The following is a 14,901-nucleotide window of genomic DNA, read 5'->3' on the forward strand; positions in this document are numbered from 1 at the left end:
AATAGAGGGCGAAAGAGAGAAACATACCAAGAGGAAGGTGCGGCAAGCCAACCCTGACCGGGACTGCCTTCCACCTGGAAACCAATGCCCTCACTGCAGGAGAACATGCAGGTCAAGACTAGGGCTCCACAGTCACCTATGGACGCACTGCCAGAACACCGAACTTATAAGTAAGTATATTGCTTTGTGTTTCTTTATGACTCTACAGCCACCTATGAACCCACTGCCAGTACAACGAACCTGGAAGACAATCTTACTCGATCAACAAGGGATTGCCTAAGTAAGAAGCTCCAGCAGGACCCCCTAAATCTGTGTACTGCTTCACTCTGTCCCCCCACAAAACCCCCATTTCACCATATCCTCTGCCACACAATCCACCAGATTCACCCCAATTGCAGACAGACTGAGTTGGTTTAAAATTTGTTTTTATTTTTGGCTGCTATGGTCTTCCTCGAAAATGGGCAAAACCTCAGCTCGAGGGTTTTGCCATGAACCCGGCATCCTCCTTTTGCATTCTGTGCCGCCGGTGGGAGCCATTATTTAATCCCTCTGTACTCTCCCTCCTCTTCCGTCCTAAATATTGTGCGGTTATACAGCACCGAAACTACGCCCAGCAGCCAAGCGGCTATGACTCCAGCCAAAAAGACTGCGCAGGACATCAGACCTGCAAAGATCAGAACTCTGATGCTGAAGTGTAAAATGCAGGCTTGGTCCAGTTGTGCTTCGGCCTCCATGATTGGTTTGCCAGTTAAATTTTTTGGTAGGTGGCAAATGGTCTCCTCTGGATCTGTAAGTGGTGGGGGAAACACAAGTGAGAACAGACACACAATCTCTCCACCAGTGGCTGCTATTTCTCTAACTTCTCGCCCTTCAAACCTCTTGATTTGGCTGGGACAAACCCAATTGGGTGGTTGTACGTTTTTGGGGCTGTCTGGCCATGTTCATCCTCTCCTGACGTTTCACTTGCATCCATGGCAGGCATCCTCAGAGGTTGTGAGGTCTGTTGGAAACTAGGAAAATTGGGTTTATATATCTGTGGAAAGTCCAGGGTGGGAGAAAGAACTCTTGTCTGTTGGAGCTAGGTGTGAATATTTGAATTGGTCACATTGATTAGCATTTGATGGCCTGACAGTTTTTAGGTGTACCTTGTTACTGCCTGGGGGAATTCTTTGTTGAGAGGTGATGAGCTGTTCCTGATTGTTTCTTCTCTGGAGTTCCCCCATGTTTGAGTTTTGTTCTTTATTTACTGTTATAATTTTAGTTCTTTCTCCCACCCTGGATTTTCCACAGATATATAAACCAATTTTCCTAGTTTCCAACAGACCTCACTATTATTATTATTATTTATTGCTAGCTGTACCCGCCACACATTGCTGTGGCCAACCTCCCCTCCCTCTTTCTCTCCTTCTTTCTCTCCTTCCTTCCTTCCTTCCTTCCTTCCTTCCTTCCTTCCTTCCTTCCTTCTCTCCTTCCTTCCCTCCTTTTTCTTTCTCTTCTTCTTTCTCTCCTTTCTTCCTTCTCTATCTCTTTCTTTCCTTTCTTCACTTTTGCTTCCATCCTTCCTTCTCGCTTTCCTTCCCTCCCTTTCCTGTTTTTGCTCCCTCTTTCCTTCCCTCCCTTTTTTCTTTCCTTCTCTCCTTCCTTCCTTTGCTACCTCTTTCCTTCCTTCCCCCTTTTTCTTTTCCTTCCTCTTTGTCTCCTTTCTTCCTTCTCTACCTCTTTCCTTCCTTCTTTTGCTCTTTGCTTCCATCTTTCTTTCTTTCTCCCCTTCCTTCCTTCCCTCCCTCTTCCCTTTTTCTGTATTGTCATTTAGCCTTTTGTCATTTAGCTTTTGGGGTTTTTAAAGTCCTTTCCACTGTTTTATTTTGGGGGGGGGGGGTTATGAGTGATGGTCACTCGTTGGTCTGTTAGGGGTATAGTGACCAAATTTTGTGTCAATTCATCCAATGGTTTTTGAGTTATGTTAATCCGACAAACAAACATTACATTTTTATTTATATAGATTTACAATATTTATAGCCCAACTTTCTCACCCATACGGCGACTCAAGGCGGGTTACAGATTGGCACAATTCGATGCCAGGCATTCATAAAAGTGCAATTAAAAACAATCAACAGGACAATATAAAACATATATAAAAACCATTAAAGCATATAATCATCGGTGTCATCCTGTTAAAAACGATATCCAGTAACATCGTCTGGCCATTCCAAGTTCATCATTCATAGTTCCATGTTATCTATTCTGCTGCATTCCCAAAAGCTTGCTCAAAGAACCAGGTCTTTACTTTTTTCCGGAAAGTCAGGAGGGAGGGGACCGATCTAATAACCCTGGGGAGGGAGTTCCATAGTCAGGGGGGGCACTACTGAGGAACCCCCCCCCCCCCCCCGCTTATCACAAACCCATCAAAAGACAATAGACTTGGCATCTTTCGCAGGCCGGTTTCTCGGACTCAAGACCCCCAAGGTATGAAATCCTATAATCCACTCATAAATCCATTGTTTCTTCTTCATCCCGCCTCCCCTTTTCCTGATTCGCCAGAGCGCTGAGGCGGTAGGAGGTTTCTGATTGGCTCCTGCGCAGCGGAGGAGCTCTGTGATTGGCTGTGGTGCAGAGAGGGCAACCACGCCTCCTCCCAGCTGTTATCGCGTCAGCCAATCCCCTTCGAGCCGGGAGGAAGGCGGAGGGTGGTAATTTTGAAACCTCTAAGCCTGTATTTCCTATAAAAATGCCTCTGATCTCTGTAACCACATGCTTTGTAGGCGAATGATTGCTACATTGCATCCTTTTCAGCTGAATCGCTAATAAAAACACCTCGGTGCCGCTTCTTCAGCTTTGGGTGAGATTTCTTTTGGATTTTTCAAGAAAATAAAATTGCTGAAATCAGGCTTCTCTAAACTCGCCAAAGTAGCAATCCCTCTTTGGTGGGGTCCCAGGGTCTCTCCTCCTGGGGCAGACTCTCCTAAAGTTCCTATCGACTTCATCACCACCGTACAACATCCTCCATACAGTCCAGATTTAGCACCGTCTGACTTCCATCTAGTCCCAATAATGAAAGAAGGTCTGCAGGGACATCGTTATGCTTTCTTTCTTGTTTGGATGCTGCAAGTCGTCTCTGGTTGCTTCTGGATCGAGAGAATCGGCCGTCTACGAAGACGTTGCCCAGGGGACGCCCGAATGTCTTGCAATCCTGCGAGGAGGAAAACTATTAAAGGCTCCACAACGAAGACCCATTTAGTGAGCAAACCCTTCAGGCAGCGCAGAGCATTGTGTCCTCCATCTCTGAAGCCAAGAAAGAACAATGGATCAAGTTGATCACAGAGGTCGACATGGGCAGGAGCAGCCAGAAGGCGTGGAGGCTGCTGAGACGGCTGAGCAACGACCCCTCACAAACTAATACCCATGCCAACATAAAGGCAGATCAGATAGCACACCAACCCCTGAAGAATGGGAAACCCAACTTTGCCACCAAAGTAGGAAAGAAACCAATAGCCAGACAACCAGAGATTGAGAACAACAACCTCCATGAACCTTTTACATCTACTGAATTGGACATGGCTCTCAACAAATGTAAGAATGGCAAAGCAGCTGGCCTGGATGATCTACGGATGGAACAAATCAAGAACTTTGGTCCAAAAGCAAGGCACTGGCTGCTGGAGCTGATGAACAACTGCACTGCATCTTGTCAGATCCCCAAAATCTGGAGGAAAGCAAAAGTCATCGCCATCTCGAAGCCAGGCAAAGACCGTAGCGACCCAAAAAGCTACAGACCAATCTCCCTGTTGTGCCACCTCTACAAAGTTCTGGAGAGACTTTTGCATAGAATTATGGAAAATATAGATCCCTCTCTGATCCCACAGCAAGCTGGCTTCAGAAAAGGCAAAAGCTGCACATTGCAAGTGCTGAACCTGACTCAGCACATAGAAGATGGCTTTGAAAGGCAGCAGACCACAGGAGCTGTCTTCATAGACCTGTCAGCAGCCTATGATACTGTCAACCACCGCCTCCTCCTGAGAAAAATGTCACAAAGGACTACCACCTCACCCGCCTCATAGGAAACCTGCTACAAAACAGGAGCTTCTTTGTTGAGTTCCAGGGCCAGAGAAGCAGATGGCGGAAACAGAAGAACGGCCTGCCTCAGGGGAGCGTGCTTGCTCCATCCATGTTCAACATCTGCACAAATGACCAGCCACTGCCAGAAGGGACAGAGAGTTTCATCTATGCTGATGATCGTGCCATTACCACTCAAGCAGGGAGCTTTGAGATGGTTGAACAGAAGCTCTCCGAAGCTCTAGGTGCTCTAACTGCCTATTACAGGGAAAACCAACTGATCCCTAATCCATCTAAAACACAGACATGCGCCTTTCACCTTAAGAACAGACAAGCATCCCGAGCTCTGAGGATTACCTGGGAAGGGATCCCACTGGAGCATTGCAACACACCCAAATACCTGGGAGTCACTTTGGACCGTGCTCTGACCTACAAGAAGCACTGCCTGAACATCAAGCAAAAAGCGGGCACTAGAAACAACATCATACGAAAGTTGACTGGCACAACCTGGGGATCACAACCAGACACAGTGAAGACATCTGCCCTTGCGCTATGCTACTCTGCTGCTGAGTATGCATGCCCAGTGTGGAACACATCTCACCACACTAAAACAGTAGATGTGGCTCTTAATGAGACATGCCGCATTATCACAGGGTGTCTGCGCCCCACACCACTGGAGAAATTACACTGCTTAGCCGGTATTGCACCACCTGACATCCGCCGGGAAGTAGCAGCCAACAGTGAAAGGACCAAGGCAGAGACATCTCCAACTCATCCCCTGTTTGGGTATCAGCCAGCACGTCAACAACTTAAATCAAGACATAGTTTTCTTAGATCTACAGAGACACTCGCTGGAACACCCCAGCAAGCGAGAGTCCAAAAGTGGCAGGCCCAAACCCAGCACCTCAATCCATGGGTGATACCAGATGAGAGACTCCCCCCTGGGCACACAGAAGACTGGGCGACTTGGAAGGCGCTGAACAGACTGCGCTCTGGCACCACGAGATGCAGAGCCAATCTTAAGAAATGGGGCTACAGGGTGGAATCCTCGGCATGCGAGTGCGGAGAAGAACAAACCGCAGACCACCTGCTGCAATGCAACCTGAGCCCTGCTACATGCACGATGGAGGACCTTCTTGCGGCAACACCAGAGGCACTCCAAGTGGCCAGATACTGGTCAAAGGACATTTAACCAACTACCAAGTTTGCAAAATCTGTGGGTTTTTTTTTCTTTTTGCTTTTAATCTGTGTGTTTGTTTTGCTCTGTTAGAATTGTAACACAGTAGTATGGTTGCTGATGACACAATAAATAAATAAATCATTATGCTTCTGATGAAGACGTTGAGAAAACTGTGAGACGCTGGTTGCAAAAACAGAGTGCCGACTTCTTCCATGATGGCTTCAGAAAACTTGTTCATCGTTGGCAGAAATGTATCCAATTGTCTGGTTATTATGTGGAAAAGTGAATAGTGGTAGTTTAAGAGCACATTCTAAGGATTATTTCTGTGTTTTATTTATTCAAATATTCCCATCCAAACCCAAGTAATGAAGGTGGAGGCATTACTTTTCATTCAACCCTCGTATATCCTTAGCTAGTTCTGGAATAATACCTTACTCCAGAATTATAGCACTATGATTCCACTTCAACACAAAGCTCTTACCTAGTAATTCCCGCCCAAGCAGTGGCATCTTCATCCAGTTGATAAAATCCAGCAAGGCGCAATCGCAATACCAGGAATTATCCATCATTCTCAAAACGCGAAGAGTGGGCACTTTTTCAAAGACTGAGATGTCAATCATTTCCAAGCTGCAGGTACTGATATCCAAAAAAGTCAACAAGCTATTACTAACGAAGGAGTTCGGATCGATTTGCTTAATGGTGGGATTTCTGGAGAGATTCAGAAATACCAACCGGTTCAGTTCCGAGAAAGTGTGGGGAGAGATGGCGTTGAGTTTGTTCCCACTGAGGTCCAAGTAGGCCAGCTTGCTGATACCCGGGAAGATGAATTCGTAGTCCATTTCCAATTCGTTGTCGCTCCAATCCAAGTAGAGCAGTTCGTTGAGAAAGGTGATTTCTAAGGGCTGGATGTTGGCAAAATGGTTTTCAGCCAAAATCATGTACCTGGCTGTTGGGGGAATGTTGTCTGGGATTTCATACAAGTTCTTTCTCCTGCAATTCACTGTCCACTTTTCACAGATGCAGAGAGCTGGACAAGGAGTGGTTGGGGGTTGCGCTTCAATGGGACCGTTGGACCATAAAGCTGCAAAGCAACAAACAGAAAACAAAAAGAGAGGTCCCATTCTGCCTGCTCCTTCCTTCCTTCCTTCCTTCCTTCCTTCCTTCCTTCCTTCCTTCCTTCCTTCCTTCCTTCCTTCCCAGCCTTTCAAATGCTCCTACTGGACCCATCCCAAAGGCTGAGCTCAGTGACTCTCCCTTCCTTTTATGACATCGCCCCATTGGGTCACTATCCCAAAAGTGACCCAATCAACCGAGTGTCTTCAGTGGACAAGAGTATTTATTTATTATTTACTAGCAGTCCCCTGCCACACATTGCTGTGACCCAGTCTGTGTATATGTGTTTTGTGTGCTTATCATAGAATCATAGAATCAAAGACTTGGAAGAGACCTCATGGGCCATCCAGTCCAACCCCCTGCCAAGAAGCAGGAATATTGCATTCAAATCACCCCTGACAGATGGCCATCCAGCCTCTGTTTAAAAGCTTCCAAAGAAGGAGCCTCCACCACAATCCAGCGCAGAGAGTTCCACTGCTGAACGGCTCTCACAGTCAGAAAGTTCTTCCTCATGTTCAGATGTAATCTCCTCTCTTGTAGTTTGAAGCCATTGTTTCACGTCCTAGTCTCCAGGGCAGCAGAAAACAAGCTTGCTCCCTCCTCCCTGTGGCTTCCTCTCACATATTTATACATGGCTATCATAGCTCCTCTCAGCCTTCTCTTCTTCAGGCTAAACATGCCCAACTCCTTAAGCCGCTCCTCATAGGGCTTGTTCTCCAGACCTTTTATCATTTTAGTCGCTCTCCTCTGGACACATTCCAGCTTGTCAATATCTCTCTTGAATTGTGGTGCCCAGAATTGGACACAATATTCCAGGTGTGGTCTAACCAAGGCAGAAGAGAGGGGTGGCATGACTTCCCTGGATCTAGACACTAGGCTCCTATTGATGCAGGCCAAAATCCCATTGGCTTTTTTTGCCGCCACATCACATTGTTGGCTCATGTTTAACTTGTTGTCCACGAGGACTCCAAGATCTTTTTCACACGTACTGCTCTCGAGCCAGGCATCGTCCCCCATTCTGTATCTTTGCATTTCATTTTTTCTGCCTAAGTGGAGTATCTTGCACTTGTCACTGTTGAACTTCATTTTGTTAGTTTTGGCCCTTCTCTCTAATCTGTCAATGTGTATACATGTGGTTTTGCGCATGTGTTGTCATTTTTTAAATTTTTTTGGCTTTTTAAGTCTCTTTTTAAGTCACTTTTTCCCCAGTGTTTTTATGAGTTTTTTTATCATGTCAGGGGCAGCCAGACAATTGTATTACATTTCTAACAGAACAGAACAAACAAGCAAACAAACAAACAAACAAACAGACAAAACACAAAGTTTGCAAGCTTGGTAGTTGATTAAATGTCCTTTGACCAGTATCTGGCCACTTGGAGTGCCTCTTGTGTTGCCGCAAGGAGGTCCTCCATTGTGCATGTAGCAGGGCTCAGGTTACATTGCAACAGGTGGTCAGTGGTTTGCTCTTCTCCGCACTCGCATGTTGTGGATTCCACTTTGTAGCCCCATTTCATAAGGTTGGCTCTGCATCTTGTGGTGCCAGAGCGTAGTGTGTTCAGCGCCTTCCAAGTCGCCCTGTCTTCTGTGTGCCCAGGAGGGAGTCTCTCATTTGGTATCAGCCATTGATTGAGGTTCTGGGTTTGAGCCTGCCACTTTTGGACTCTCGCTTGCTGGGGTGTTGCAGCGAGTGTCTCTGTAGATCTTAGAAAACTATTTCTTGATTTAAGTCGTTGACGTGCTGGCTGGTACCCAAATAAGGGATGAGCTGGAGATGTCTCTGCCTTGGTCCTTTCACTATTAGCTGCTATGTCAGGTGGTGCAATACCGGCTAAACACCGCTGTGAGTCGTCCCTGGGCTGAGAACAGCGGTCTATAAGCACAGTAAGTAAATAAATAATAAATAAATAAACAGTGGTGTAGGGCGCAGACACCCCGTGATAATGCGGCATGTCTCATTAAGAGCCACATCTACTGTTTTAGCGTGGTGAGATGTGTTCCACATTGGGCATGCGTACTCTGCAGCAGAGTAGCATAGTGCAAGGGCAGATGTCTTCACTGTGTCTGGTTGTGATCCCCAGGTTGTGCCAGTCAGCTTTCGTATGATATTGTTTCTAGCACCCACTTTTTGCTTGTTTTTATGAGTGATGTTCACTCATTGGCCTGATAGGTACTGCATATACTTGAGTATAAGCCGACCTGAATATAAGCCGAGGCATCTAATTTTATCCCAAAAAACAGGGAAAACATATTGACTCAAGTATAAGCTGAGGGTAGGAAATGCAGCAGGTACTGGTCAGTTTCAAAATGAAAATAGATACCAATAAAATTACATTAATTGAGGCATTGGTAGGTTCAATGTTTTTGAATATTTACATAAAACTGCAATTTAAGATAAGACTGTCCAACTCTGATGAAACCATTATTTTCAACTTCTTCCATGTGTTTATGTATCTTTTCAATAATAATAAAGAGAATAAGATAATACATGTAATAGTTTATTAATAAAAACAAATTATTACATTTATTATTATTATTATTATTATTATTATTGATTAAAATAATGGAAATGTAGTAATAAGAGTTATAATAAAGTAAAATAATAAATGTAAATAATAAATGTAATAATACTAATAGAGTAAAATTATAAATGTAATAACAACAACAACAACAACAACAACAACAACAGAGTAAAATAATAAATAACCCTGACGGGAGTATAAACCAAGGGACTTTTTCAGCCTAAAAAAAGAGCTGAAAAACTAGGCTTATACTCGAGTATATACAGTATATTGTGTCCAAATTTCATGTCAATTCATCCAGTGGTTTTTGAGTTATGTTAATCCCACAAACAAACATTACATTTTTATTTATATAGATTTCCAATATTTGTACCCAGTCCTTCTCAACCCCTGAGGCGGGACTCAGGGCAGCTTACAACGGCAACAATTTGATGCCAAGACATGCAAAAACACAATACAACATCACATAACAGAGTAGATAACAACATTAGGTTAAAATCCATTTAAAACATTGTTATCAACCATATTGCCATATCCGAGTCCGATTCAGCGACCAGCGACCCAGTCCAAAGCCTGTCCATGGTTCGTTCTAAAACATTGCGATTGTTGTCAAGTCTGTTACCTAAATGCCTGGTCCCAAAACCATGTTTTGAGCTTCTTCCTAAAGGAAAGGAGGGCTGGAGCTGATCTAATTTCGCTGGGGAGGGTATTCCACAGGCGGGAGGCCACCACCAAGAAGACCCTGTCTCTCATCCCCGCCAAACGTGTTTGCAAAGAAGGCGGGATCGAGAGCAGGGCCTCCCCGGACAATCTTAAACTCCGAGGTGCGATGTAGAGGGAGATACGTTCGGACAAGTAAACTGGGTGACACCGCACCCTGAAACTCCGGATAATCTCCCCCAGCAGTTTCATGTAGATGTTAAACAATATGGGAGGGTGTTCCACAGGCGGGAGGCCACCACCAAGAAGGCCCTGTCTCTCGTCTCTGCCAAATGTGTTTGCCAAGAAGGCGGGATCGAGAGCAGAGCCTCCCTGGATGATCTTAAACTCCAAGGCGGGACGTAGAGGGAGATACGTTTGGACAAGTAAACTAGGTGACACCGCACCCCAAAACTCCGGATGATCTCCCCCAGTGGTTTCATGTAGATGTTAAACAACATGGGACACAGTATTTAACCCCGAGGAACCCCACAAAACAATGGTTATGGGATTGAACAGGTGTCTCCCAGACTTTAGGATGCTCCCGCTGTCCACACTACAGAAGGTTTTGTGGCAGACCTGGCAGCCCAGTGCCTGCTTACAGCACTAAGAGGCAACCTGTTGTGATAGCCTAGAGGCGCATCATTGCTCCTGGTGGATGATTTCACAAAGAGACTGGCTCCTGAGGTCACTCAGGGTTGGTCCCAGCAGTGAGCCCATTTGAAGACCAGTTCATGCAGAAACAGGGTGTACAGGATGGGGCCACCCATTCTGCCAACGTTTTCCTGTTCTCCAGTTTTGTGGCTCGTTTTCCTCCTGGCGATGCAGTGGGCAGGAACAGCCTATGGCTGTCCCAAGAACTGCACCTGTGAAACGTGGTCGATGAACTGCACCAACCAGGGCTTGAGGGATTTGCCAGAAGGCATCCCCCCTGTGACCCGGCACCTCATTCTGCGCAAAAACCACATCACAACACTGCCGATATTGGAGATGACCTATCTTAACGAACTGGTCTACCTGGACTGCAGCCACAACTGGATCACCATGAACGAGATGTACCAGTTCCCTTTTGTGGAAAAGCTGTCTTACTTGGACCTGAGTTACAACCGAATTGCCCACCTCAACATCAAGACGTTCTCCAGGGTGACCATGCTGCTGCTGCTCAATCTCTCCAACAACCCGACGATGCAGGTGATCAACCCCCACTCCTTTGATCACAACCGCTTGCTGCGATACGTGGACATCAGCAGCTGCAACCTGACCCAACTCAGTGCCGAACTGTTCCGGGATCAGTACAACCTTCACTCCTTGGGGCTGAGGAACAACCCCTTTAACTGCGACTGCAATTTACTGGAATTCATCAACTGGCTGCTCAAGCCCAAAGTGAATTGGGAGGTCATCGGTGAGGCCTTTCTGTATGACTCTTCTTTGCATCAGAAACCTATGTAGGCAGTCCCTGAGTTACAAACATCCAGTTTACCCCATTAAGAACAGGGATGAGACAATAGGAAGTGAGAGGAATCATGAACTTGATGATCATGCCTTCTAACCCTTCATTAATGACTTAGATGAAGGGTTAGAACAGTGGTTCTCAACCTGTGGGTCCCCAGGTCTTTTGAACTACAACTACCAGAAATCCCAGCCACTTTACCAGCTGGGTAAAGTTGAAGGCCAAAACATTTGGTCAAGAACCACTGGGTTAGAAGGAATGATCGTCAATGGTTTGTAGGTTTTTCAGGCTGTATGGCCATGTTCTAGAAGCATTCTCTCCAGACGTTTTGCCTGCATCTATGGCAAGCATCCTCAAAGGTTATGAGGTACTTGCCATAGATGCAGGCAAAATGTCAGGAGAGAATGCTTCTAGAACATGGCCATATAGCCCAAAAAACCTACAACCCAGTGATTCCAGCCATGAAAGCCTTCGACAATACAATGATCATCACGTCTGCAGACGACACCAAATTGGGAGGGAGAGCCAATACCCCAGAAGACAGGAGCAGAATTCAAAACGATCTTCACAGATTAGAGAGATGATTGGTCAAAACTCACAAAATGAAGTTCAACAGGGAGAAATGCAGGATACTCCACTTAGGCAGAAAAAAGGAAATGCAAAAGTACAGAATGGGGAACGCATGGCTTGAGAGCAGGATGTGTGAAAAAGATCTTGGAGTCCTCGTGGACAACAAGTTAAACATGAGCCAACAATGTGATGCAGTGGCAAAAAAAGCCAACGGGATTTTGGTCTGCATCAATAGGAGTCTAGTGTCTAGATCTAGGGAAGTCATGCTCCCCCTCTATTCTGTCTTGGTCAGACCTCATTTGGAATACTGTGTCCAATTCTGGGCACCACAACTGGATGGAAATGCTGACAAGTTGGAATGTGTCCAGCGGAGGGCGACTCAAATGATCGAAGGGTCTGGAGAACAAACCCTATGAGGAGAGGCTTAAAGAGCTGAGCATGTTCAGCCTGAAAAAGAGAAGGCCTGCATAAAAAGGAGTCTAGTTTATAGATCCATGGAAGTCATGCTACCCCTCTATTCTGCCTTGATCAGAACTCATCTGGAATACTGTATCCAATTCTGGGCACCACAATTGAAGGGAGATGTTGACAAGCTGGAGTGTGTCCAGAGGAGGGCGACTAAAATGATCAAGTGTCTGGAGAACAAACCCTTTGAGGAGCGGTTTAAAGAGCTAGGCATATTTAGGTTTCAGAAGAATCATAAAATCATAGAATTGTAAGAAACTCCATGGGCCTTCCAGTCCAACCCCATTCTGCCAAAAAGCAGGACAATCGCATTCAAAGCACCCCCAACTGATGGCCATCCAGCCTCTGTTTAAAAGCCCCCAAGAGAAGGCTGAGAGATAACCATGTATAAAGATGTGTGAGAGGAAGTCATAGGAAGGAGGGAGCAAGCTTGTTTTCTGATGCCCTGGAGACTAGGATGCAGAACAATGGCTTCAAACTACAAGAGAGGGAATTCCACCTGAACATTAGGGAGAACTTCCTGACTGTGAGAGCTGTTCAGCAGTGGAACTCTCTGCCCCGGAGTGTGGTGGAGGCTCCTTTGGAGGCTTTTAAACAGAGGCTGCCGTAAAGTAGGGACACTCCACCCACTCGAGTGGGTGGAGCGTTCCTACTTCATGGATTTTCACTTATTGCGGGTAGTCCTGGAACGGAACATCTGCGATAAGTGAGGGAACACTGTGTACTTTAAATATGTACTTGTTCCAACTTACATACAAATTCTGGTGTCTCAAATATTAGACCCGTTTCTGGGTATATTTGACCTGCTGGTGCCAAAAATGACCCCTGTTTACCCCATCAGCTCTGGTTCTTGAGATAAAGAACATGTGCCATATACCAGTTGCCATCTGCTTGCCCATAAAAAAAACCCAGAATATTTTAATGTAATGAAGGAAATATATTAAAAATTTAAAGACAAGTGTATTATATGAAAATCATACCAAAAACACACATTTATGGTACAAACGTTATGATACACATCTAAGACATTGGAGTTGATGAAGTCTATCCAGTGCAATTTTCTGAATCAGGCACAAATGTGAAAACAAAGACACTAGGAATTTTTTTGTTGTTGGGCTGTGTAGTAGTAGTAGTTGTTGTTGTTGTTGTGCCCTACTTTTCTTTCTTTATTGAGGTCTTCATTGCATGTATTGTCGAAGGCTTTCATGGCTGGAATCACTAGGTTCTTGTGGGTTTTTTCGGGCTATAGGGCCATGTTCTAGAGGCATTTCTCCTGACATTTCGCCTGCATCTATGGCAAGCATCCTCAGAGGCAGTGAGGTCTGTTGGAATTAGGACAATGGGTTTATATATCTGTGGAATGGCTGGGGTGGGGCAAAGAGCTCTTCTCTGCTGGAGCTAGGTGTGAATGTTTCAGCTGACCACCTTCATTAGCATTTGAAGGCCTGGCTGAGCCTGGGAAAATCTTATGTTGAGAGGTGTTAAGATGTGCCTGGTTGTTTCCTCTCTGCTGTTTTGCTGTTGTTTTGCTTCATTACATGCTTGTTTACCCCTGCAGATCCGGAAAATACTGCTTGTAATGAGCCTGGACTACTGAAATTTGTGCCGATCCTACAAACTGAAGAATACCTCCATGAACAATGTCTGCAAGAGACTATTTTAGTGGATCACGGGAGGACAGCTTTGTACACCTTTGGCTTCTTCGTGGGAGGAACTCTAGCCGCCTGGATCTTGGGGGTTGTATCTGTGATATTTTACCACCCGATATTCAAACGAGAGGACGATCTGGATGAAGAGCGCGAGTACATAGGGATTTAGAAAGGCTCTCTGGGGAATTGACATGTTATGCGAAAGGACCCTCATTTCAACCTTTGGTCTCAATTGCAACATGTCATTGCGAAATCACTAAATCTCGTCCTTTTGTGCTTTCTTTCTTTACTTGATTTATATTTCACTTTTTAGGTGTGGGGTTAGTAATTTCCATATTTTCCCTTTTTAGAGTCAACAAAGAATGGCAAAGGATCACCTCGAGGTGTCCAGAACAGATATGATAATATTGACTGTGAGAGCCGTTCAGCAGTGGAACACTCTGCCCTGGAGTGTGGTAGAGGCTCCTTCTTTGGAAGCTTTTAAACAGAGGCTGGATGGCCATCTGTCAGGGGTGCTTTGAATGCAATATTCCTGCTTCTTGGCAGGGGGTTGGACTGGATGGCCCATGAGGTCTCTTCCAACTCTAGGATTCTATGATTCTATGGCCTTAGAGCCCCCTTCCATCCCTAAGTGTTGTCATGTCAAATGAGTGGTGAAGGGTAAAGGTGAGCCAAGTGACCCATTTAAGGTGGAATCAGGTTCGAACCAGAAATGTGTTACTGCCCCAACCTCATTCTCCATCTTCATTGCTATGATACTGCAACTTGTTGATGGGAAGCTACCCACTGGTGTAGAAATAATCTATTAGACAGATGGAAAGCTATTTAATCTCAGCAGACCGAAAGCCAAACCCAGTGTGACAATAACATCTGATATAGAACTCCAATATGCTGATGATAATGTAGCTTGTGCTCATTCAGAAGACTTACAAGACACTCTAAACAGCTTTGCAGAATCATACGAGAAGCCTCTCACTGAACATCAAGAAAGCCAAAGTACTCTTTCAGTAGTCACTAACCAATCCCTCTGTTGTTTATTCATTCAGTCGCTTCTGACTCTTCGTGACCTCATGGACCAGCCCACGCCAGAGCTCCCTGTCAGCCGTCACCGCCCCCAGCTCCTTCAGAGTCAAGCCAGTCACTCCAAGGGTACCATCCATCCATCTTGCCCTTGGTCGGCCCCTCTTCCTTTTTCCTTCCTTTCCC

At 45.5% G+C, this 14,901-nt stretch overlaps 2 protein-coding genes across 2 annotated transcripts; one reads left to right on the forward strand and one right to left on the reverse strand.

Annotated features, from left to right (window-relative positions):
* Positions 1 to 536: 536 nt before the first annotated feature.
* LOC132765738 (leucine-rich repeat-containing protein 52-like) lies at positions 537 to 6,351 on the reverse strand. Its single transcript, XM_067465461.1, has 2 exons — positions 5,712 to 6,351; positions 537 to 787 (listed from the first exon to the last, which is right to left on the reverse strand). The coding sequence occupies exons 1-2, from the start codon at positions 6,349 to 6,351 to the stop codon at positions 537 to 539; spliced, it is 891 nt and encodes a 296-aa protein (XP_067321562.1).
* A 3,966-nt stretch (positions 6,352 to 10,317) lies between these two features.
* LOC132765737 (leucine-rich repeat-containing protein 52-like) lies at positions 10,318 to 13,946 on the forward strand. The gene is made up of 2 exons (XM_060760012.2): positions 10,318 to 10,963; positions 13,605 to 13,946. Exons 1-2 carry the CDS (start codon positions 10,318 to 10,320, stop codon positions 13,862 to 13,864), a joined length of 906 nt encoding a protein of 301 aa, XP_060615995.2. The 3' UTR covers positions 13,865 to 13,946.
* The last annotated feature ends 955 nt before the right edge of the window (positions 13,947 to 14,901 follow it).

This window comes from Anolis sagrei, chromosome 2 (genome assembly GCF_037176765.1).
Source record: "Anolis sagrei isolate rAnoSag1 chromosome 2, rAnoSag1.mat, whole genome shotgun sequence".
NCBI classification, from domain to species: domain Eukaryota; kingdom Metazoa; phylum Chordata; class Lepidosauria; order Squamata; family Dactyloidae; genus Anolis; species Anolis sagrei.